The sequence below is a fragment of the Cucumis sativus genome, chromosome 5 (genome assembly GCF_000004075.3).
Source record: "Cucumis sativus cultivar 9930 chromosome 5, Cucumber_9930_V3, whole genome shotgun sequence".
NCBI lineage: Eukaryota > Viridiplantae > Streptophyta > Magnoliopsida > Cucurbitales > Cucurbitaceae > Cucumis > Cucumis sativus.
Window position 1 is genome coordinate 24,651,685 of NC_026659.2, and position 23,996 is coordinate 24,675,680.

Here is a 23,996-nt window from a genome sequence, read left to right on the forward strand (position 1 = left end):
AGTTTTAATTAATTACCATTTTAGAAATAATAATTAAGAATATAACAATATCTTAAGAAAATTGCAAATATAGCAAAACTATCGTTAATAAATTCGTATGGTTTATCAGTGAGACTTCTATTATCGATAGAATTTGACAAATTTCGTATTTGCAACTATCCCTAGATTTTAATAGTATATTTCTTAGATATATAATGTAGTATATTCACAACAACTTTTTTTTTTAATTAGATATAATTTGTGATCTTGTAATTTTTTTAATATATATTGCATTTTATATTTGAGTTATTTATAAATACAACTAGAAAATCAAACAAGAAACATATTTAACTAACAAAATACTAATCAATACCATAAAAATCAAACAATATAATAATACACATAAACTAATAACCATAAATAGTAATTATGGTATATATCATATTAATTATAAAATTGCATTTGATAATATTTATAAAAAGAAATCCGATCATTTGTCAAATTAATTATAAATATATCTATAATCCGATCATTTCAGAACTTTGGCTTAATTTAATGCATTGTTATCTTTACGAATAATAATTAAGTATATAACAACATTTTTAAAAGTTTATAAGTGATAGACTTTTATCGTTAATAGACTCTTGTGGTATTTCTATCATTGATAGATTTTGTTATATTTGTAAATTTTTTAAAATGTTGTCATATACTTAATTATTTTGAATATAGTTATTATATTTGCAACTATTCTTATATTATTATACTCAAGTTAAAATAGTTTATGATTTTTTGTGTAAAATATTTTAGTTTGGGTTATAATAGTATATGTTTGTGGTGTAGATTAGTTTAGTTTTAGAGGAAAATAACGATCTGGACACTGTCTCGGAGAGAGGCTCGGTGAAATAGATATGTCTGTGAAGATGCGGACTACCTGCACCTGGACAGAAATACCCTATGAAGTTTCACTGTTCCTTGGGATTGACTTTGGACCTTTCCTGCGCAGCTTAGGTGGAAGGCGAAGAAGACCCCTTTCGGAAGGGTCAGAGCCATCAATGAGATACCACTCTGAAAGAGCTAGATTTAAAAAAATTATAAATGTCAAAAAGTAAAAATTGTAGCAAATAGTAAATACGATACCAAAATATAAATTTTGAAACAGTGTTTACTATAACTAATTAGATATTTTTAAACATAATTTACTTTAGCTATAGATGATTATTATAGTCTAGCGTAATTGTCGTCTCAAATAGCATATCAAAGACACATAACACAAGCAAACCAATATTAGAATTGGAAGAATGATAGTATCGTTAAAATTAAAAAAAAAAAACATACATACACCATAATAATTTAAATATTATAAGATACCTATGAATAATTTAGCTTTTAAGATCGTATTTGTATGATTGGTTCGATTCAATATATATATAAATACAAACTAATAAGTTGAACTAAAAAACTAAACCAAATGTATACTCTAAAGTTGATTTCAAAGAGTTTGGTTGCCTAAATGGGTTCTACTTTCTAAATCTATTTTTGAATTTTGTGACTTTGAACACATTTTTCATGTCCTCTATAGGTTAATGCATTCGAAATTCAAATCCATAATTTCAAAAGAAAGACTTAGAGTTATAGCATAGTTTATGATCTATATTTTAGAAATGTCACTTATAGGTTAAAGGTTAATTTTCTCATTCTCTCCTCTAGTAAAGTTTCTAAATTTGTACCATTTTATAAATATATTTTATAATTAATTTGAATATTATCAAATGCAATTTTATAATATAAATATATATTTTGGAAAAGTTAAATTACATTTTTTTTTTCTACGAGGACCCTTTCAAGCTTTCAACGAATTAATAAATTAATCTTTCATTTGTTTCCTTCTATCTCTCTCTTTCTCTTCGACTCGGGCTTCCCTCCCTTTTAACGACAGATCCGTGCCTTTTATTCATTCATTCACTTCGGCCCCCGTGTGTCCATTTCTCTCATCCATTCCCATCTCTCCACTTCTCATGGATTCCTCCCTCTCCGACTCCTTCAATCCACCTCCCCCCTATCACCTCCTCTTCACATCACTCTCTCTCATTCCCCTCTCTCACTTCCTCTCTGCCTTCCTCCTCCTCTTCCTCCTCTTCCTCTACCACTTCTTCGAGATTCACTTTCTTCACGACTTCCTTCGTGCATTCAGAGGCGACCGCGTCTCCATCACTGCTTCCGATCCCGACTTCTACCAATCCGTTGTTTCCAAGTGCCGGATTCTTCACGGCAGGTTTCTTCCTCTTTCCTTTCTTATTCAACGATATTGATACTCCTTTTCAACTTAATGCCATTGATTTGCTTCAATTCCGACCATGAGCAGGTTTTCCTCGACTCCCTGGCTTTGTAGTCCTCATTTGCAGACTATTTTCCTCAGCATTGTTGGGAGGTCTCCACCTGTTTCCTATAAGAGGTCTGCTGTTTACACTTCGTTTGGATTTATGATTTAACAGAAAGAAAATGAATGAGAGAAGAATGAAGGAAAGTTGAAAGAAATAGAAGAAAAAAATATATATGTCGGTTAAGATAATGAAATGAATCCTACTTGCGGGATATCTATCGTTCAACTGCTTAGAACGTGACTATGAATGACATCGAGATGTTGAGATGAACTCTATTTCCTTTTAACATGTGCTGATTTTCTAGAAGATTGATTATTAATGGAAAAGAGTTTTCGAATATTAGTATTCAGTTTTCTGTTTTGTCTGTACTATGTATTACATCATGTTCATAAGTGATTAACAATTTTGGCGTGTTCTTATACTATTCGTTATGGCATAACTTCTGCAATTATTTTTTTCCTTTTCTATTGACACTTCTCTTACATTTTTATAAATTTTTTCCTATGCTTTTTACCCCAGACAGTTATTTCGTGTACCCGATGGAGGAACGATAGCTTTGGATTGGCTAAGGAGTTCTGATGGTACGTTTCGTTTATTCCCTCATCATTAAGAACGTTCTTACTTTCTCAATTATTTTGTCTCTGGTCTCGGTAATGCATTGTGTATTGATATTTGTCCGTGAATAGATTCCAAAAGTGTTTTAAAAAGATTTGCTTATCGTGACAATCTTGATATGCCAATAGTTTTAGTAATTTGGAAGGGTCTGTTTTATTCAATGTTTATACGACCTTTTTCAAAATTCAGCAACACTATCATTTTTCCTAATCTTCTTTTAACCTTTAGAGATTGGTGAAAAAAATAATACTGAGCTAAGTCACAAATTGTATTCTATTTGTCATTAGTGGTTCCCATCTTTATTCTTCCATAAATAACAGGCAGTTAGTTGAGGTTATCTCTCTCACCATCTCTTGTGGTATGAATTGCAAAATTTTTGGTCTTAGTGTGGTCTCATGGAGATGCAAAGCTTTTTTGGACGAGGTATAAATCTCAACAGGAGGTAAGTTTAAGGCTTAATATTTGTCCATGATCTTAAACCCAAGGCATAAGCTTCAAAAGTATGGAGCTGGACTAAATATTAGTTTTCTATGAGATCAAGAGGTCATTTGTCTCGTTTCCCAAATACATGTCATTTTCTTTGTTAAAACCAACATAATGTGATGCTGAACTTCATTTATTGGATGCTAAAAGCCGTCTATCTTTCAGAAATCACGTGATACTTGTTATTGGATACTTCCCTAATTTTAACCTCTTTTGCAGTTGAATGTGATGGCTTTGGAGTGAATGTTAGCACTTCTGACTATGAGAAAACACCAACTGTTATAGTTATTCCTGGACTAACCAGTGACTCATCTGCATCTGTAAGTTATATTTCATTTTTCCAACTTGTATGCTAATAACTGTTATAGTTATTCCTGGATTGCAACGTCACGTACATACCAGATTCCTGGAGACAGAAAAAAATATCATCATGTAAAAGGCTAGTGCTAGTAGGTTGTACATAGAAGGGGAGTTTCAATATAATCTGAAATGTTTGAACATGTTAATGATAGAGAGACACATTATTTTTCATAAAAAATGTTCCATTACATAGATGCCGAAATTGAAACAAAGTCATCTATTTTAATTATTAGATGTGATGATGTAGAATTTTATATTTCCGGAATATGAAAGAAATTATTGAAACTGTTATAATGATGCATAACAATTCCTTTTTCTTCTTTCTTTTCTTTTTATGGCAACAATAATAACGAAATTTGGTATGAGAAAATAAATTATCAACTCAGCTACACGTGCAAAACAGGGTGTACATCATGAGAAATTCTCACCGTTAGCATTTAACCAAAGCTTTTGTATATAATTTTTATGGTTGTTTTGTTGGGCTTAAGAAGGCGTACTCTTTTTACAGTACATTAAGCATTTGGCATTCAGGATTGCAAAACGTGGATGGAATGTTGTTGTGAGCAATCATCGTGGTCTTGGCGGCATATCACTGACTGTAAGATTGCTATTAAGTTTACAATGTAAGCATGACTTTAACCTTAAAGTGGAGATGCTGGACATTGTGCCAAATGATGAACACACCTTCCTCTCTGTCTTGATTTACTACCTTAAAACCATTTCTTTTACAGGTTATTCCAAACAAACTATTACTCTTCTTTAGTTTTCAAAAAAATAAGAACAAAAGAAGTTGAAATTATGAAAGACTCTGGTTGAGATTAGCTAAATCAAGTTACAGAAAAAAAAAAAAGATCACGGAGTTGTTACTTCTAGTAGGTGAGTCACAAGCAAACAGATGTGGCTAACATAGCTGTTAGAGAGAATGAGAATCTATGTGGAACCCGTTCATTTGTTGTAATGTACAATTTGTTTAATTTAGTTGCATGTTGTTTGACTAATGGTACATTACTACTAGAGTACCTTTGTCCTAAGCACATTTTCCGTACAGTGATATGATTTTCCGGATGGTTATGCATATATTATATGTTTTTATGATGATTTTCTGTATATTTGTGATTTATCTTGGTTATCCTTGGTCTTTGGTCAGTCTGAACGTGTCTATAATGCTGCCTGGACAGAGGATATAAGGAGAGTGGTTGACCATCTTCATAGTCAACATCCAGAAGCCCCTCTGTTTGTCGTTGGGACTAGTATTGGCGCTAATGTTCTGGTATAAGTATTTACCTTTGGAAACACTTTATATATTCATGTTCTCTTGACTGAATGGATTTAAAACAGCCAGGAGATGTAGAGAAGTAGGATAGCTCAAATTTGCTTTTAAACTCTTCTGGATTGCTAAGCTTATGGAGGTTCTAATAGTTTGAGAAGGTGGAGAATGGTTATGGGATCATTGGGGAACAAATTTATTCTGGACTGTAGAAGTCTTTATTGTTTATCCTCTTATCTAACTTTGCTTATTTTGTAATTAGAGTTATTTGGTGGGGTTCCGATTTCTTCTTTGCTGTTTCCGGTTTTCAATGTTTATGAAATATGAACATTTGGTTATTGTTTCTACTTCTCGTTTCTCATTTTAAGAAACATTCCCAAATTATGTATAGATTTGGAAATAACAAAATCTAGTTTCTTGTTCTTTTCATGTTTCAAGTTCTTTTAAAATATGAACAAAACATTATTTTATCATTTTGGACTTATAAGATACATCATACACACACACACACACACACACACACACACACATTAAAGCAAATATAACATAAGAATTTTGGATAAGTTTTTTCAAAAGATATTTAACTTTCATGTAAAATTTTATTTATTTATTTTTAATTGAAATTCTTAGAGAACAGGAAATGGTAACCAAATATGTTTTTATTTTTCAATAGAAAAAAAGAACTAGATACAACAAATAGAAACATTAGATTAGAAACAAATTTTCTGTTTTTCTTTACCAACATGTATTGCTTCCTCCAGGTAAAATACCTTGGAGAGGAAGGTGCCAATGTCCCTATTTCCGGTGCTGCTGCGGTTTGCTCGCCTTGGGATCTTTTGGTTAGTATACCAATCATGTTCTGAATAATCATTTTATGATCTAGTTGATGCATTATATTAGGGGTGAAGGTTTTTCAACTTGCAGCATGCGGCAAGGGTCATTTATTTTCTCAATATTCTTAAGGTGATTGTTATTTTGGTGGTATAGTTGAACCCATCTTATTCATTTCCCTTTTTTTCGGGCTTTCACTTTTTTTCCTCTTAATTTCCTGAAAGCCCTTGTTATTCTGAATTGTTTACTTTTGTGCCATCGGAACTTCAAATTAGGTCAATGCTCTTCCTCGAGGTGCGATGTTTATTCATATTGCATGTGTAAAGTTTATTAAATTGATTTCAAGATGTTTTAATGGATATAACTCCCTTTGTTCACAGCATTAATGTATTCATATATATTAGTGGGTCCCCACATTAATATCAATGAACCTCACTTTATTTTAAAAAACATGGTGACATTGGCACAAAATAAATGAGGGAGTATGGAAGTTTTTTCACACTCTCATAGGACAGAAAAATTTTCCGTGAAAGTTTGTTCTCAGGTTTATGGAAAAGGTGAATCATGACAAAGTTTGAAAACCTGGGTTGATATCAGTTTACTTTCTACTTTTCCTCAACACATGAGAAAGATGAAATATTAAAATCATTTAATTTGTTTTTTTGCTACGAGTGTTGTTGCTCAATACAAGAGAAGTTCACTCTTTTTTTTCTCAAGGTTTGATGTGTGTGAAACTCGTTACAATGTCAGTGTCATTATAAGATCAAATGTTCTGTTCTGTCTTTAATTGTCTAACACAATTTACATGCCGTTCCTTCTGTAGATATGTGACAGGTTCATTAATCGCAGGCTTGTTCAGAGTTTTTATAATAAAGCTTTGGCTAATGGCTTACAAGATTTTGCATTATTGTACGTCTAAGCATTTTTGTATAAACTTGACATGATTTTTTTTGTACCGAAAACTTAAGAATGCTTTGCTGATTTAACTATGAAAAATAAGCATTAACATCTTTCCAACTTTAAGTTTCTTACATAATGACCAAATTATAATTCCTGCAGGCATCAATCCAACTTGTCTCGACTTACGGAGTGGGAATCCATTAAGAAGGTCCTTAAATTTGTTTCTTTATACTTGGCATGAAATTATTTTAAGCCACACATTTGAAACTTTGTGAGCTCTGATATAATTCTCTTATGTTGCACACCCTCGTCAACGTCTCAACATAGCCTCATCACTTCAAATTGATATGGAATTTATACAAAACCAAGATTTCTAAAACTATTCTGCTTTGGTTTTTTAAATATTCAATGTTAACAAAACTACTTCTTGAGCTGTACGTGCGTGAGGAATACAAGAGTATACATTTAATTTCATGACAAATTGGACGATAGAGAATAAAGTTTGATACATGCTGCTCTTTTGGTGTACACTATTTACCCCCCCTCCCATTCGATGTGGTAGATCGGAGTAGTATTTTAAGGCCCTGCGAGGCTTTCTGAGCTTCAAAGTTCAGGATTTTTACTCACTTCTTTGATGCTTCTAAATGACAATTAAGACAAACTTTTATAATCGTATCACAGAAGTTCTATTTTGGTTTGTTTTATTTTTTTAGTGTCCAACCATAATTCATATCATACATACATATAAATATATATGTGAACCTTTTCTTCTTGTTCCATTGCAGTCACGTTCCGTTCGTGATTTTGACAACTATGCCACACGTGTCCTTGCAAATTTTGAGGTAAAACACACTATGGGACAGCAGCAACTTATATATATATATATATATATATATATATATAAATAAGTGGTTTTTTATCTTCTCATCCTCCTCTAATTTTCTTCTCTTATTTAGAGAATAATTACATAATAGGTTTTTCTTGCTACTTTGGTAGGTTTTTAGGAGAAAAATAATTTAATTTAGTTAATTCTGAATTGATCTAAATGGAATCAAGTGATACAATAACAATTTGAGGTTTTAATTGATGTAACTTCAAAATTTAGGCATATAGATTGATTTTTTTTGCTAAATTTCATATTAAACTAAATTGATTTTATGTCAAATTTCATATTAAACTAAATTGATTTTATGTCAAATTTCATATTAAACAATTCTCGGGGTAACTAAAGTATTCAGTGTGTTTTTCAAATTAACGGTTCATATATAATTATCAACGTGTAGGCATATGGAAGAAATAAATGAAAAAAGTATCTTTTCGCACAATATTTTCCCCCCTTTTTTACTTATTGTAAAATGTAACCCCAAAAGCCCTCATGTTTCCATTTTTTTTAAAATGGTGATACATGTTCTCCTTTCCCAGACCGTGGATGCATATTACAGGCACGCCACTAGTTCTAACTATGTGGGAAATGTAGGAGTACCACTTCTGTGTATCAGTGCTTTGGATGATCCGTTGTGCACAAAAGAAGCCATTCCATGGGACGAGTGTAGGTAGGGCATATTCCTAGTTCATGCTTCTATACACTTTTTTTGACATTAATGCTATACTATTTTTCACCTAGTTATCGACTTTTTGCCAAGTGATTCTTCCCCCTCCCCCTTTTCTTGCCTCTCTTTTTTAAGCGTTAACATTTTCCAAACATCTCCTTGCTCAAATATGAATGAGTTTCCCCACCTGTTCTTTGCAAATATTCAGTAGGAACGTTATCTTAGTTTTCTGCTATCTGCTCAACTGACTATCAATCATGTGATGGTGTAATAAGGAAAATGTTTCAATTTGTTTTTGCTTAAAAGTCCAAAATTTCATACCATCGACAATAATGGCTGTTTTGCTACATTCTGACATACTTTTCAACAGAACTAGAATTCGGAACTATTTTGAAAACAGTTTCCTATTTTTGTTTTCAGAACTGTTTTTAAAACTTGTGATTTATTTTACAAGTTATTCACAAAAGACTAATATTCTGGAATTATTATTCACAAATCCATGATTTTGAAGGGAATAATATTTTTATTCTTTTCAGAAAATAAATCATTTGTGAGAAATTTCATCTCACTTTTTAATGTATGATTATTCAAACTCATTTTTACCAAACGTTTCTTTCTAAATAAAGGAAAATAGTTTCCAATCCTCTAAAGTCCTTGTTTTTTCGCCTTTATAGCAGGTCCAGTACAATTCAGTGCTATGACTTGCCTAATGCTATCTTTCTTGGAGTTTGGATAACACTGTTTGATTAACTATTTACAGGGCAAATAGGAATGTCGTTCTAGCAACAACACCACATGGAGGACATCTAGCGTTCTATGAAGGGATAGCTGCTAACACCCTGTGGTAATATACATGTGCTCCCATTTGTTGCACTGGGAAAAATGAATTTTTGTGCAATTCTCCAAATTTTAATGAGTGTAGTAGTTAGAGAAAACCAGGTTATCTTATAAGACATTTTTCCATTGTCATAGAAGAGAGCAAGAGTTCTGATGTGATGAAAATATCTGGTAGAATTTCTTCGAAAATGTCCTAGTACTAAAAGTGATACCGGTCCTTTTTTATGGGTTTGGAAGCCTTGTTCATATAATTTGGTTGTGGGTCATGGTAACTTTGAGCATAAAAATGTATAAAAATAAAAATGAATAAATTATTGATTACCTAGAAGTCTTACTAGATCTTATCTGGGAGCCTAACTTTCATTTGCAATCTTGAAACTGAAATCATCTAATTGTGTTCTTCATGTCAAATCATATGTTGTAGGTGGGCGAGAGCTGTCGATGAATTCCTTGGTGTCCTGCATTCCAGCCCATACATTGGCATGATAAAGAAGGTGCAGTAACACGATCATAATTAAATTTAAAGCATTTAGTACTCAGGCACATTGAAAGAGAATTCGTGAATCATGAATGATCAGATTATCTACTTTAACGAGAGCCCTAGCATAGGAAAAGACACTGGGCCTTTTTACCTCATGGAAGGATCAGCTTTTTATCTGACTCTCCATCGATGAAATTGATGAGATCCAAGCTACCAGCTGCTATACTATTCGACAAACATTATTGTTAACTTTTTATCAATGTGCAGGCCTCCCCATCATCTAAGAGAATAGATAGGAATAGCTCTATCTAGTATTCTATTACAATAAAGAATAGTTAATAGATTCCTGAACTTTTTGAGAGATTTTGAGCCGCCCTCCCACTTCCCATAGCTTTCACTTATTGACGACTTACCTCTTTCTGCCCATATATCTTTATTGATATGATTCACACTGCTAGATTTTTCAACTCTTTCTGTCCAGTTCCTGTTTCCTGTAGAAGTGAAATGTACTGGTGGATTGGATTTCAATTAAAGAACTTGGCTTGTGTATAATGCCAATTCCCAAGTAAGTGCTGACCAAGAAAATCGTGTTGAGCTGGACAATGGGGAGTTTGAAAATCTTATTGCATCAATACGATAACCTTCCAGTTGTCCTTGAAGATTCTAAATTGGAGCATTTGCAGCTCTATTGCAAGGGAGAAGAAAAGTTTGATTGAAATTTTATACTTGATATCAGTTTTGATATTGTTTTCCTCTAAGAACCGAATCTCTTCTATTGACCGTTTTGACATCAAGTGTAAGAAGTTTTCTATCTCTATGTAATCTAGCCTTATACAACCTATATTTTCTTGCAGAAGCAAAAGACAACAACTCTTACTCCAAGCTTTTCCATCGATCAAGGTCCTTACGTGAGCGTTTTGGAAGATGGAATGGTGACTGCCGTAGGAGATGAGCAAACAGATGATACTATGCAAGAGCAAGATGCGCCAAACCAGGAAACAGCCAATGTTACTACAAATGACGAAGTCATTTTGGACAGTGTAGAGGCTGATGAACATGTTACAAAGAACGAGCAACCAGAGCGGTACGAAGTAAAGGATCCAAATCCAACGCAGGCCACAACTTTTGTAAGGAAATGCACACATTGTCTTGCACGCCGGAGCAGTAAATCATTTTGGCTGCTCGCATACATTGCAATTGTCACAACATGGCCAATGGTGCGCCCAGCTCTCTCTTTACTCTTTAAGAAGAGATCTAGAAATCCGGCTCCTGGAGGTCCACGTATAAGATAGGAATTGTTGCTTGCAAGTATTAATAATATTAAAGTTACCATTCAATTGAAATAAAATGGAGAAAAGAATAGAATTACATGTACTGTAGTTTATTTATTAGGAAGAAATAAGATGCCTGAAACTAGGTATGTAACTTATTGTTTGTCCAACTTTATCGTACACTGTGTACTATTATCAAAGAAATGAAATCGATTTCTATTTACTCTATTCTATTCTGTTATTTGATGTTTCTGTTCTGGCTTTTCACAGAAGCTTTCTTAAATCACCAATCGACCCAAAAGACAGGTAAAAATAAATTTAATATTATATCATCTAACACCCTCCTTCACTTGTAGAAGACTTCGTAATGCTGCAGGAGTTTGAATACAAGATTTTCTAGACCATTTGTTCTGATAAGTTTAAGCTGATGGGTGAAGGTAAGTTTAATATTATACCATCTAACAAGTTTGATTTATTTTGCATGATAGTTTCGTTCTAGTGAGTTTAGTGTTGCACCCAAGTGAACTTAAGCAATGAGATTCTTTTAAACTAACATGTTATGTTTTCAATTCACTCAACATTTGTAGTTGGAGGAAGCATTAAGTGATGTGGAAGGCAAGTAAGAAAGAGCAGGCATTTAAGCTACAGTGGACATTCTAACTACTGTACCAGAAAATCAAATATTTGGAGATTCAACTACAACTTATGCCAAGGTCCACCACCTCCCCCGAAGCAGCTGCTTAGATGAAAGAAACTATAAATTGCAAAATTCTACATGATAGCGTTGCAGCTAAAGGTGTGACAAGTAAGCATTTTAAGCTTTCTATCAATGGAAAGAATGCATGTTCTGCATCATTAATTTGTTAGTTGGAAAGATTAGGTAAAATTACCTGGGGTTTTGAGTTTAGTTTCTGTTGGAGATATTAAGAGTCTCACATTGGAAAAACAAAAGAGACTCGTACTCCATATAAGATAGGTGGGCTACTCCTTTCATTGCCAATTTGTTTTGAGATGAAACCTCATACTATCAAATTTAACCGTTTCTACTTGATCTCTAGGTTTTAAAATGTTATACATTAGGAAATGTTTGTGGGCTAAGTGAGTTATTATAGTTAGTAGTTATTATATAGTATGAGTTATGATAGTTTGTGTTTTGAGTGCATACGGCCAACTATTCTAGTTAGTGAAAATAAAAGAGGATGGATAGGAAATATTAAACATTGTAACGAAAAAGAATTTGAAATGATAATATTGTAGTTAATTGTGAATTATAATAATTGAAAAACACCAACTACATAGCCCATTCTACCTAGGTAAAGTTGGGGGCTCAAATAGTCTTGAAAACTCATTTTCTTAGCTGGGTTTCAATTTAGTTTCTAAGTTTCAAAATATTACAATTCTATCTTTCAAAATTTGAGTTTTTCTTTTGAATTTGATATGGGTTTCAAGATTTTTCATTTAAATACAAAAATTATTGTAAATTAATTACGTAGACAATAAGTTGAAAGTGAGTATTTAATGAAAAATTGAGATTATAATTGTGAATCTTCAAACCTATATATTGTAATGAAATAGAACTCAAATATCTATATGATTGTAACATTTTGAAAACTAGAAACCAAATTAAAACCAAATTGAAACAAAACTCTAACACTTAAAGGACTAAATATATAATATTTTGAAAACTAGAAACCAAATTGAAACCAAATTGAAACAAAACTCTAAGACTTAAAGGACTAAATATATAATATTTTGAAATTTAAGAATCGTATAGAAACTAAAGAGAAAAGCTAGGACCTGAAGCTATTTTACCTTCTTCATATATAAGCTTTCACCTTTCTATTAGTTAGGTGGTCATTTTCGACTATCTTCCCCTCACGATATGATAGGATGATTTTTGTCTTAACCTTGAAACAACAGCCATCCTTCTCTCTCTCCCCCCCTTTAATTTTAAAGCTAAAGCAAAGAGCTCAATTCTCCCACCAAACCAATCGTCAAATACACCCTCGTACACATCCCAAACTCACTAACTCTCCAACCATGGAAGACCCTGAAATACCTAGCCAAACTTCTGCCTCCGCAGTCGACACCTCCCGCCCCTTCCGCTCTGTCAAAGAAGCCGTCGCTGTGTTTGGCGAACGCCTTCTAGTTGGAGACGCATACTCATCATCTCCAAAACCATCCACGGACGCTCCATTGCCTGAAATAGGCACATGGGAGGCAATGCCAAGCTCTACAACAACAATAAAAGAAGAGAAAGAACATGTTTTGGTTAGCTTGAAGAAACTCGAGGCAGAGCTGGAAGAGACCAAGGAAGAGTTGAGGTTGCTAAAGGAAAGGGAAGAAGATACAGAAGTGGCATTGGCATCACTGAATGCAGAGCTACATAAGAACATGTCGAAGTTAGCCGAGGCCGAGGCGGCCGCAGCGGGAAAAGCTGCAGCGGCGAGAAGAATTGTGACGAGCGGAAGGATAGAAGAAGAAATGAAGAGGTCGGAATTGAAGATGAGGAGAATGGAGGAGACAGATTCACCTACATTAGCTCAGATATTGAGCTTTGGAGACAAAATAGGGTATTTTGGAGGGAAGAAGGAAAAGAAAAAGATAAAGAAAAAACCAATTATTCCTCTGGTGGGAGATTTGTTGTTAATATTAAGGAAAAAAGGGTCTTCTGAGAATGATCTTCGTTCATCTTTCAATTAAAAACCTTTGTATTTGCCTTCTCCCTTCTCTCTACTTGTATGTTTCTCTATCCGTTTGTGTGTCGGTTGTGGATTGTAATTTAGTATATGTTTGTAAGTGATTTTGAAATAGTTGAAATCACTTTTGTTATTTTCAAAATGGTCGTAGAACACACTCTCATCGCTTAAAATTAAATCGAGGGTTGAGTTTATGAACATTTAGATGGTTTGAAGAAATTTTAGAGTAATATGTTTAGTAAAAAATAATGTTAAAAGGAAATTATATTTAAAAATGTTAATTAATAGAATTTGGACTTTGAAGTTAATCACTATAAATTTACTAGTCAAACAATTGAACATATGCTTCACTTTCTTTCGGAAAAAAAAAAGTGATAGCAAATTGATTTGTGTATATCATCGACAATATACATGAAAATTCACGTTTTATGGTTTTTCCTATCATACAACACGATATAGGATGTGCTTGAAATGTATTTTTAGTGTTTAATTTTAAAAAGTAAGTCGTTTTTGAAAGAAATTTGATGTTTGACAATTGGTCAAAAAATATTTTTAAATGTATTATAACCAATTTTAATAAAAATGAATTTTTTAAAATATTATTTTTAAGTTAATCCAAGCGAATGTACCGTTCATGCTCCCTCTTCTCTTAGCCAAAGACTTATTCGGTATTCTCGTTTTCCTCCATAGCTTCGATTTGAGGATAGTTTTGTATTAATTTGAGATTTTCTCCACTTTTTTTTTGTTTGGATGTCATTTTTTTTTTTGATTGTTTGTTGTTTTACAGCATTTTTTTTTCATGATTATGAATTTAGATATCTTCTAAAATAAAATTGTCCAAAAAATAATACAAAAAATTAATGTAAAATTTTCAAATTTCTAAAAAATCAATAGTATCAACATAATGTGCAATCTAATTTCAAAATATAATTCTTCCGGGTATGAAATTAGTTCGTATATAATAAATCAAACAAAAATTATATATATAAAAACTTATAAAATAAAAGATTTAACTAAACACACAAACGTTGAAGTGTTTTTTTAAAAAGGTGTTCTTTAAAATAATTTTTTCATAAATAATCGAAACATTAGAATGGCATAGAAACAAAAGAAATTGGTATCTAAACCTAAAAAGTTCGAGTGGTTAGTGGTGAGTGGTGAGGGAAGGCTAAGATATTGTTAATTCCGGAGGGAATTAGGGGGAATTAGAAGAAGAAGAAGAACCTAAGCGGAGGAGAACGGTGAAGAACAAGAAGAAGCCAACTAGGTAGAAGGAAGAAACCAAATTTTGAAAACTCACTTTTCTCATTCTCTTCATCGATTCTCATCCAACTCATCCTTCTTTGGGAGAACCAACAGCACGATCGGTTTCAATATGCAAGCTGTGTTGTTGAATTTGAATACTTCCCCTTACACTAGATCTCCGCAAACCCTAGAATCTCCTTCTTGTTCTCGTAATTTCAAGGTTTCTTTTCATTTCATCTCTCTGTTGCTCAATCCTTTCTTGGGTTCCTTTTAATCAAATTAACGTGTTTATTTCTTGTAGGTCTCGAGATTTTTTGTTCTTCGTCATGTTTCACCTTGGCGGAAATCGTGTCGTTCCCTTCGAATTCGATTGCCGTCTAGCTCACGCACGCGATGTAGGATTCCTTTTATGTCTTCTATTGAAGTGATTTAGACTGCATCAAGTTCTGGTTGTTGATTCTGTTTGATGATTTCTTTTTATTATCTTACGCTTAAGTAAGTGCGTCTAATTAGAATGAAGAGGATGAACAAACCCACTCCCCCATCCTTTTTTCTTTTGAGATTACCAATCTTTGTTTTTTATTCGAAACTTTCTGTTTTTCAGTTATAAGAGCTGTTGCAACTCCTAATTCGGCGTTGGAATTGCCACTGACTGTGGAAAATGTTGAGAGTGTGTTGGACGAAGTTCGACCGTATCTTATTGCAGATGGTGGAAATGTGGCATTACATGAAATCGACGGAAACGTTGTTCGGTTGAAGCTACAAGGAGCTTGCGGTTCATGTCCTAGTTCTGTTACGACCATGAAGATGGGAATTGAACGCCGTTTGATGGAGAAGATCCCTGAAATTGTTGCTGTGGAACCAATAGCAGATGAAGAAACTGGATTGGAGCTCAACGAAGAGAATATAGAGAAGGTACGGAATGTTCTCTTTCTATCAATCTTATTCATTCTATTATTTAGATTCAACTTAAATGTCATTTCTGAATTGCTCTTTTGCCTTAAACACACAAAACCCAACTCATAACGAGAAAGGGCTGCTGCTGCCCACCAAGGTAATTGAACTCTTTTTTGTGAGGAAGAGGCACAGTGGTATTAGCTTCCGCGGGTTCTTTGATATGAGTGGTTATTGAGAAATGAAGGATCCAAATACTTAATTACATGCCACTCTAAATTAGCCTAGAAAAAGTTCTAAAAATTATGGAACCTATGGTCAAACTCCAATGGCTTGGCTAGCTAAACTTTTATGGATTTTGATATGTATGGTTATTGAGAGAAATTAAGGGTTGGAATAAGCATGCATTCCTTTTACTCAACTTCAACGAGACATCATCTGGCATCTTTCACTTTTATGAATACTCTTGATTAAGCAACACTTCAAGCTGTTTGCGAACCTATTATTTCTGATTTCATGATTACATCTTCCTTTCCTTCTTCGTAGCAATATCAATCAATTTAGTGCATCCTTAGGTTTGTGGGTCTGATGTTCTCATCCATGTGCCACTTTACTTGGTTTTGGTACAAGACTACGACCAGCTTGATTTGGCTTGCAGCATTAGAATTTGCTTCTCATAAAGGGCTGTATAATTGAACTGTACTGGTGTTTTATGTTCGAAAACCCTATCATTCCTCAAGTTTTATCAACTTTCTCTTGTTGTAGCGAAAAGTGAACTTAGCTCAACAACAATTGACATGATTTCCTTTTCTAAAGGTTGGACGTTTGATCCACCATCTCTTCAGCTGTACTTAATAAAACTTCCCCTGGCTGTAAGAAAAACACACTTTTCCCCATCCTGGCTTGTCTGGTTGATGATTTCTTTATCCCACCTCATCCTTGCATCCAAATTAGCTGGTATTCCTTACCACCACTTGGATTGGCTGTATTTCCATCGTTATTATTATCACCTATTCAACCTTGATGGAAATTTCAATTCCTCCTTCAACCCCATGAAATATTGGAAACAAATTAAGACCCATCCTTGTTGTACAAATGTGGTTGAATGTTATTATCCCTTATCTTTTACAGTGATGCCATGAGATCGATTTAGACCACAAATTTAGAAGCTAAACTTTCTCCGTACCCTTTTCGCAGGTACTTGAAGAGATAAGACCTTACCTTGTTGGGGCAGCGGGAGGATCTCTTGAACTTGTGGGTATTGAGGAGCCAATAGTTAAAGTGCGGATTACAGGGCCAGCCGCTGGGGTTATGACAGTTCGTGTGGCTGTTACACAGAAACTGCGAGAGAAGATACCATCCATAGCGGCGGTTCAACTTTTGTCATAATGAACTGCAATTGTAATGAGGGATTGTGTATAGTTCTTCATTATTCAACGAATAGGATCTCGTAGAATTTGTGTATAATGGTTCAGTTGTTGCATTGAGGCATCTTGGTTGGTTGGTTGGTTGTTGTACTGTATTTATGTAAGAAGGTATAAACAAAGTTTCTTAGAATATTTCAATTTCATACAGTTCTCTTTCTAAGAGAGAGTGGTCACAAATAATTTCCAAAAATCTTAAATCTCATTTCTTTAAAACTATAGATTACATTGCATGGAATATCTTCTGTTCTATGATTTTATTTTGTGTTTTGCCAATTATTAATAAACCTCATCTCAATACCTCAAAAGTCAGTCTTGTTTGCTAACTTTTTTTTTTATAATTTTATTTTTCTCTACTTTTAATAATTTGTATATTTTTTAAATACAATGGTGAAATCTTTATCCAAATTCTAAAAGCAATTTTTTTAAAACTTTCCTTTTTTAGTTTTAGAATTTTGGTTGACTTTTTAATACCAATGTGGATGACAAAAAAAAAGTTAGAGATGAAAGCAACGTAAAAACAAAAACCAAATGATAAGTTTAAACTTGAAAAGATTTTTTTAAAAAAAGAAAGAAAAGCCAATGGTGATTCAGCTAAATTGAAATTGTATCAATAATATGATCAAATTATTGTTGTAATAAAAGGGTAAAACAATAATAGCCTTAAAAAGTTGAGAACAGAAAACATGATTTTTAGAAATGAAGTTGATTAGCATGGAAGCTTTTGAGTTAAGATTGTTGTGATCAATTATCATACACCAGGTTTAAGTTTAATAATATAGTAAACATTTGGTATATAGTAATATCGGTTTGTAGCTAATGTGATTATTTGCACATAACTTCCATTTCATGTGTGTTTATGAGGATGAAGATCAACATAAAAAAAAGCTTAGAATTGAAAATATCGCATGAAAAAGAATCAAATCTCTCCCAAAGTCACAACCTTGAACTGAAAATTAGAAACAAAATATAATCCTTAACGAAGGCTACAATACATTTGTGAGGACAAAAGATGTAGATCAAAACGTCTAGGAAAAGACAATGACACATAAAGTTCTTAAGAGAATAAGAATTGAGATTACACATAAATAAGTGAAGTTGGAAGAGGAAGGTAAACTCTTTCTAGGGTCCACCAAAGCGGATGCCTTCTATAAACTCACTAAACATACCATCTTATTTCATGCATTACACAATTAGTAATACTGTTTAAAGCCCGAGTTCTTTGAGAAGTTGATTCCATCTCGGAGTCTCTTCGTCAAAAATGTACGTCAGCGGAGATATTAGAACCCCACTTCCTCCAATCTGCAACAATTCGTTCAACATGAGAAATAAAATGGTCTCATAATGCAATTAAGGACACTGTTTTTATAACATGGGGCTAATTATTGTTCAAAACAAAAGCTAATGGCTTACTGCTCTCAGTTGCTGAACCGACTTGTAGAGGGATTTTTTAGGGACACATATGACAATGGCATAGTAATCAGCTACTACCTTTCCGTCACGTTTGCAGAAAACTGGACTTATAGTAGGGCCCTGTAAAAAGAGAACAAAAATTATACACATTTTATAGCACAACAAGTTCGCTTTCTAGAGGATTATTATTCTTTTAGGGGGAGTAATGAAGAATTGCTTCCACCTGCATCCCAGACAATGATGGTTGACTTAAAACACGCTCGGCAACTTCTTGTGTGCTACTTCCTCTCATATTAGCAGTCACCTGACATTAGAGCATGTTAAATTTCAAGCACAGAAGGAAAAAGAATATTGATTACAAGTAACACAACAACTCACCGTGAACTGACCAACAGCCGTCAGATGTGCTTCCAGTCTTTCAAGAATCTCATGGGTTGTGTCTAAAGCACCTTTCCTTTGGACCAAGGACTTTCGGCTGGCAAGGAGAACAGCCTAAAAAGCATTATCTTTGTGGTAAGAAAGCATCTGATATAGAGAAAACCTATAACAATTATCAAATGGCGAGCTTCCCAAAGCAACTCAGTTTTACAAGATTCAAAGGAAAGCAGCGACCGATTTAGAAGTTCACCTGGCTTTCCAAAACCACTCCACCTTCAATTTCTTTCAAGTTGTTCTCTCTCAGAGTAGTCCCGCTACTTACAAGGTCTAAAATAGCATCAGCTATCCCCATCTGCATTTCAAAGGGGAAACATTGTTCTATAAGTATAATAGGAGCAGTGAAGGTTGTTCAGATTATTATGCCTTGTTCAGTCATGGATCTGAAAAGTCTTATCAGGAAATCAACATTATCTATCTAGGTATCAGACACACTCTTATTAGTTGCAGGAAGTTTCAACCTAATTAAACTTTCCACACCTGAAAACAGGGAGCGGAGCTAATGGTAAATGTATTATCATCCTTTATCAAAATGCATTCCAGAAGTTACATTTTAGTCCAATTGGCCAATACATATCTAATTAACAAGACAATATGTACGCAAAACGTGAGTTACTTGGGATGCATGAGTTAAGTTAAATAACTGATTGATCCAAAAGCATTTCTTTTCTAGTACAATAGGGGTGAGGAAATTCGAACCATGGACCCCATTATTGCCAATGCAAATTGCATGTCAGTTCAGCTATGCTTGCTTTGGCATTTACCCAAAAGCTCAATACTTCAACACTTTAACACTCCCTCTCACTTGTGTTAAAGGTTGTTTTTTAAAACTCAAGGCACGATAAAAAGCAATATTCTTTGGGGGATTAAGTGGAAGGTGCAAAAAGCCATCTGCTCTCTTTTGTGAAATGCACTATAGTATAATAGTACTACATAAAGAAGAGAAAGCATAAATGAGTGGAAATATAGAGGGGGAAAAAAGACCCCAAAACACAATAAATTTTAGATTTAAGCTTAGTAAATTTTATTTTCTAAGTTAACAAAGAAGAAAAAACCCTAATTATTACTATTTCTTAAAAATAATGAAAAAGTTCCGAAGGCCAGGGCTTTGAGCCCTAGCTTCACAAAAGGTAAGCAATCCTTATTTTGTGAAGTGAGGCATGAAACTTGCCTCTTCAGCCTAAAAACACGCTTGGGAGGGGTTTTCTAAACATTTGGCTTGAAATTTTTTAGAATACCCAACAAGTAAAAATCAATATTAATTAGAGAGAAAATGACATTACAAGGGATTGAACTCAAGATCTCCAATTCTAATGCCATTTTAAACCACCAATTGACCCAAAAACTTAAGCTAATGGGGCGCAGTGAATTTGATTGCATCAACACTATAACAAAGTAAATTGACGTTCATCCAAAAAAGAACTCCTACTAAAACTTAACAAAAACCTATAGGACATTTTCAAGGTTTGCCCACTGGAAAATGCATCAAATCACACTAGTGGAATACAAGCATAATGTAGAAATCAGCAAACAACTCAAGACGAGAACTTTAAATTTCAGAAAGAACTATTACCGCAGGGGCAGCCTCTAATGCTCCATCAGCAGTTGAAAAACTCACGTGTTTCAACCCATTCTCTCTAAGAAATTTGGGGCCAAGCTGTTGAAAAGAAGACATAAGAACGAATCCAATTAGAATCGCATTCAAACTGAAACAATTTTTTTTCTTTCGAGAAAAAGAAGCAGTGATGAGATAGACAATGAAGAAAAGCGTCATACATAAGTAAAGCCAGTAGCAACTCGAAGAGGCTTAGACTCAGTCCACTGGGGCATCTGGGCTAAATCCTGGATTGAATTTACATTCTCGAAAATGCCGTATTTGGGTATCTAGTTTGAGAGGATAAGTTGACAGTGTCAAAATATAACTCTTGACAAGTTCAATGCACAGCAAATCAACGTTGATGATGTGAAGGAGGAAGAACTTACAGCAAGTGACAATCGACAATCCCCATATTCAAGGGCCTCGTGAACAACAATAAGATCTTCACTACCCTGTGCGAAGAAAATAACAATTGGGAGAAATAGAATTTTGGCTGCTTATGATTTAAAAGAAAAAAAGAAAACAACAATTGGGAGCAATAGAATTTTGGCTTGCGGTTTTTCTTCATAATAGTTGTAGATAGATGGAAGTGAAATTTATTCTCGTAGTAATGAAAAAATGAACAATTTCGAAGTAGCACAAAGGGGGAACAGTGGCATTCCATAAAAACTAAGAGCATTTTATATTGAGACCCTCACTTGTCCATATTCGCTCACTGTATCGAGACCCACGATACCGAGGTCCAGGTCTCCAGATAACAATTTTCGAACGATGTCTTTAGGCCTTTGGAACCAGACTTCCAACCCCGAAAGCTGTTAGGAAAAAAGAAAGTGTAAACAATAAGATATGCAGACTTCTTCACATGGATTGTAGCTAAAAGCAAAGCTCCTTCATCAAGTGCATTGAAAGACTAGCAAGTACTTGTGGGATATTTGCAACATACTGCCGCGGATTGACTTGTTTTACGGATAATTGACAATCCTGGCATGCCAAGGAAAAAAAAAGTAAACAACCGAAAACATTTACTATAAAAATGAAAGAAAAAACAAAATAAAAGGGATGCAGAATAATGGACCTTGAGAAGTTCTAGGGTGTCAGTTGCCATCCGACCTTTACTAGGCAACCCAAATCGAATCTCACTTCTCTCAGAGACCCTCCCATCTGTGGTTCCATTAAGAGTCTCAACCTGAGACTGTAAGGAAGAGCAAATGAGTGTTGGCTTTGGACAAACACGAGAATGCGAAGAACGTGAGGTTATGGAAATTAAAGGAATGGGGGAATTCAGAGACGGCTGAAGATTTGCTGTGAAAGCCCACATCTCTCGCAATTCCAATTTGAGCTTCCAAAGCTTTATTGGATGAATAAAACCCTAGGATTTCAAATAAAATAGAATAAAAAGTGAGATTGCAGTGGATGAATATAGAGGTTGCCTCAAAAATTGCCAAAAATAGGACAAAATACATAACAGCAAAAGAGATTTAAGATGGTTTTAATTTTGTTGATTAATCGGACTTATGATCCTATAAATGGTTTATTTTTCCACTTCGATTTAACATCTCTTCACTAATTGACCAAAAGCTTAAATTGATAGGTGAAGGCAGATTTAATATAATATGACTCTCCCCTCACTTATGGGCTTGAAATATGAAGAAAAGTCCAACAAATGGAAATCAAGATTAAATGGAGAGGAAACAACAATGCAGAGGCTTGAACGCATGACCTCCCTGTACCACCTGTTTTAATATGATCTTAAATCACCTCATAAGAATTAATTTTCTACGAGTTTCCTTGACACTCGAATATTGTAGAGTCATATGGGTAGACTCGAGATTAGTCGAGGTCCAAGTAAGCTAGCGCGGACACTCACAAATATAAAGAAAAAACACCATCTTAAATCACCAATTGGTCCAAAAGCTTAAGTTGCTGGATGAAGGCAAATTTAATATAATATCTAACAAAATCCTTTGCTAAATTCAAATGCCCAATTTTTTTCATTTCACTCTCTCTCATCCCTCTAGTTTTTCTCCAATTTCTCTTAACCTCTCTCAAGCTCAAGTATCTCACTTCATCCCCCATTTTTACTTTCTTTTTCCACACTCTTTCCAGTTTTAGAGAGGCCCTAAGACAGTTGCATTTACACCAAGAAGGTTCCAAGAAATGGAGAAGGTAGAGGGATCGGATTATACTTCCATATCTCGGTCGAAAATAGTGGTGAAATAGAAAGGTTCGATTATATTTGCTATTATCGATGTGAAAATACACAAAGAGCATGTATATCTAGAACTGAATCTGGACATCAATTTGCTTCCAAATTCTGACATGTTATGTTTTGTGGATTTGAAAGTGAATCCTGATTGTTTCAGGTCGGGTGGAGAAGAGATTTGACGGATTTTTTTTCTATTCAATTTTAAGTTAGCTACATAAAGCAGAAGTACTCAAAGCAACCGCTGAATTACTCCATAGGTCTGTTTGACTGGATAAAGACAGCTATCTGAAGAGAAGACCCCAAATTGTGAAGGTCTCACTGTGTAGATTAACAAAAGTATCCATATCAGTAAGGAACGTAGAGGAAAAATTATTACAGCCCTCTATCACGGAATCGTGTTCATCATAGTAATGAGCAAAATAAATAAAATGTCGGAAATGAAGAGACAGATTGTAGATTTCATGCACGAACAAAAATGTAAAATTTCCTAAGTAGAGCTTGAATCAATCAACAACCTCCAGCCCGTCCATTTCAAACAATAAACAGCACCCCCACCAACCACGCATTGAAATCAATCATTCACAAGATGACATTCCCTCAGGAAATTCATTCTCCGATTCAAAACTAAAACAAATAATAAATAAGATTTCAGTATTGCGGTTACCTATAGCCGAACGACAAGAAACAGAGAGAGAGGATCGGCGGGAAATGGCTGCGGATGAAAGATGACACTGCCAGGAGGCAGTGGGGAATGAGGGCGTAGTGAAGAGAGAACGAATGCACTACTTGCGGCCACGAATGGCTTGTGTGGTTGCCGCCGGGGAGTCTGTCTTCGGCGAGCCGTCTCGTCGCCCGCGTGGATAAATTAAAGAAGCGCGTGTGAGAAGACGAAGGAAATACAGATTAGGGCTTTTTTTAAGGGGTAAAACAGTCTTTTCGCACTCCAATAATAAAATAGCAAAAACATCAATATTTTGATAACCACACGTGGAATTTCCCATAGAAAGTGATTCTCAAATTCATGTTTGTAGTGATTTTGTCATACCTAAAATCTTTTTTTTTTTTCACTACATGCAAATGCAATTATTCTACCACAACAATAAAACAAATCACTTAAAATTGATTTTT

General features: G+C 34.2%; 4 protein-coding genes across 5 annotated transcripts; 3 read left to right on the forward strand and 1 right to left on the reverse strand.

Moving 5' to 3' along the window:
* The first annotated feature begins 1,896 nt into the window (after window positions 1-1,896).
* Window positions 1,897-11,183, forward strand: LOC101219382 (phospholipase ABHD3). Of its 2 annotated transcripts, XM_031886186.1 has the most exons (15): window positions 1,897-2,251; window positions 2,342-2,431; window positions 2,880-2,941; window positions 3,678-3,778; window positions 4,327-4,416; window positions 4,966-5,088; window positions 5,847-5,924; window positions 6,010-6,048; window positions 6,740-6,825; window positions 6,976-7,024; window positions 7,602-7,658; window positions 8,239-8,369; window positions 9,127-9,210; window positions 9,628-9,697; window positions 10,539-11,183. In XM_031886186.1, the coding sequence occupies exons 1-15, from the start codon at window positions 1,995-1,997 to the stop codon at window positions 10,974-10,976; spliced, it is 1,755 nt and encodes a 584-aa protein (XP_031742046.1). In that variant the 5' UTR covers window positions 1,897-1,994; the 3' UTR covers window positions 10,977-11,183. The 2 variants fall into 2 exon arrangements, with proteins under 2 accessions (XP_031742046.1, XP_004135346.1); XM_004135298.3 differs by lacking the exon at window positions 6,010-6,048 and having other exon boundaries at window positions 1,898-2,251.
* Window positions 11,184-11,250: 67 nt separating this feature from the next.
* On the forward strand, window positions 11,251-13,854 carry LOC101222858 (WEB family protein At1g75720). The gene is made up of 2 exons (XM_004135477.3): window positions 11,251-11,392; window positions 11,543-13,854. The coding sequence occupies exon 2, from the start codon at window positions 12,846-12,848 to the stop codon at window positions 13,656-13,658; it is 813 nt and encodes a 270-aa protein (XP_004135525.2). The 5' UTR covers window positions 11,251-11,392; window positions 11,543-12,845; the 3' UTR covers window positions 13,659-13,854.
* An 882-nt stretch (window positions 13,855-14,736) lies between these two features.
* LOC101220338 (nifU-like protein 2, chloroplastic) lies at window positions 14,737-17,438 on the forward strand. The gene is made up of 4 exons (XM_004135302.3): window positions 14,737-15,119; window positions 15,201-15,294; window positions 15,504-15,814; window positions 16,991-17,438. The coding sequence occupies exons 1-4, from the start codon at window positions 15,030-15,032 to the stop codon at window positions 17,180-17,182; spliced, it is 687 nt and encodes a 228-aa protein (XP_004135350.1). The 5' UTR covers window positions 14,737-15,029; the 3' UTR covers window positions 17,183-17,438.
* A 694-nt stretch (window positions 17,439-18,132) lies between these two features.
* On the reverse strand, window positions 18,133-23,765 carry LOC101219620 (ATP phosphoribosyltransferase 2, chloroplastic). Its single transcript, XM_004135299.3, has 12 exons — window positions 23,533-23,765; window positions 21,738-22,031; window positions 21,584-21,643; window positions 21,361-21,474; window positions 21,049-21,114; window positions 20,842-20,949; window positions 20,639-20,722; window positions 19,259-19,360; window positions 19,009-19,122; window positions 18,854-18,934; window positions 18,631-18,750; window positions 18,133-18,519 (listed from the first exon to the last, which is right to left on the reverse strand). The coding sequence occupies exons 2-12, from the start codon at window positions 21,978-21,980 to the stop codon at window positions 18,424-18,426; spliced, it is 1,188 nt and encodes a 395-aa protein (XP_004135347.1). The 5' UTR covers window positions 21,981-22,031; window positions 23,533-23,765; the 3' UTR covers window positions 18,133-18,423.
* Between the last annotated feature and the right edge of the window lie 231 nt (window positions 23,766-23,996).

Bases quoted from the DNA above. Each gene is read 5' to 3' on its own strand.
- LOC101219382 (XM_031886186.1), top strand. From the start codon at position 1,995: ATGGATTCCTCCCTCTCCGACTCCTTCAATCCACCTCCCCCCTATCAC. The intron at 2,432-2,879 runs GTCTGCTGTTTA...TTTTTACCCCAG, and splicing joins CCACCTGTTTCCTATAAGAG to ACAGTTATTTCGTGTACCCG. The intron at 4,417-4,965 runs GTAAGATTGCTA...GTCTTTGGTCAG, and splicing joins TTGGCGGCATATCACTGACT to TCTGAACGTGTCTATAATGC.
- LOC101222858 (XM_004135477.3), top strand. From the start codon at position 12,846: ATGATTTTTGTCTTAACCTTGAAACAACAGCCATCCTTCTCTCTCTCC.
- LOC101220338 (XM_004135302.3), top strand. From the start codon at position 15,030: ATGCAAGCTGTGTTGTTGAATTTGAATACTTCCCCTTACACTAGATCT. The intron at 15,120-15,200 runs GTTTCTTTTCAT...TATTTCTTGTAG, and splicing joins CTTGTTCTCGTAATTTCAAG to GTCTCGAGATTTTTTGTTCT. The intron at 15,295-15,503 runs GTAGGATTCCTT...TCTGTTTTTCAG, and splicing joins GTCTAGCTCACGCACGCGAT to TTATAAGAGCTGTTGCAACT.
- LOC101219620 (XM_004135299.3), bottom strand. From the start codon at position 21,980: ATGTGGGCTTTCACAGCAAATCTTCAGCCGTCTCTGAATTCCCCCATT. The intron at 21,115-21,360 runs GTGAGGGTCTCA...TTCTTCGCACAG, and splicing joins CAGTGAGCGAATATGGACAA to GGTAGTGAAGATCTTATTGT. The intron at 19,361-20,638 runs GTAATAGTTCTT...TTTGAAATGCAG, and splicing joins CATTAGAGGCTGCCCCTGCG to ATGGGGATAGCTGATGCTAT.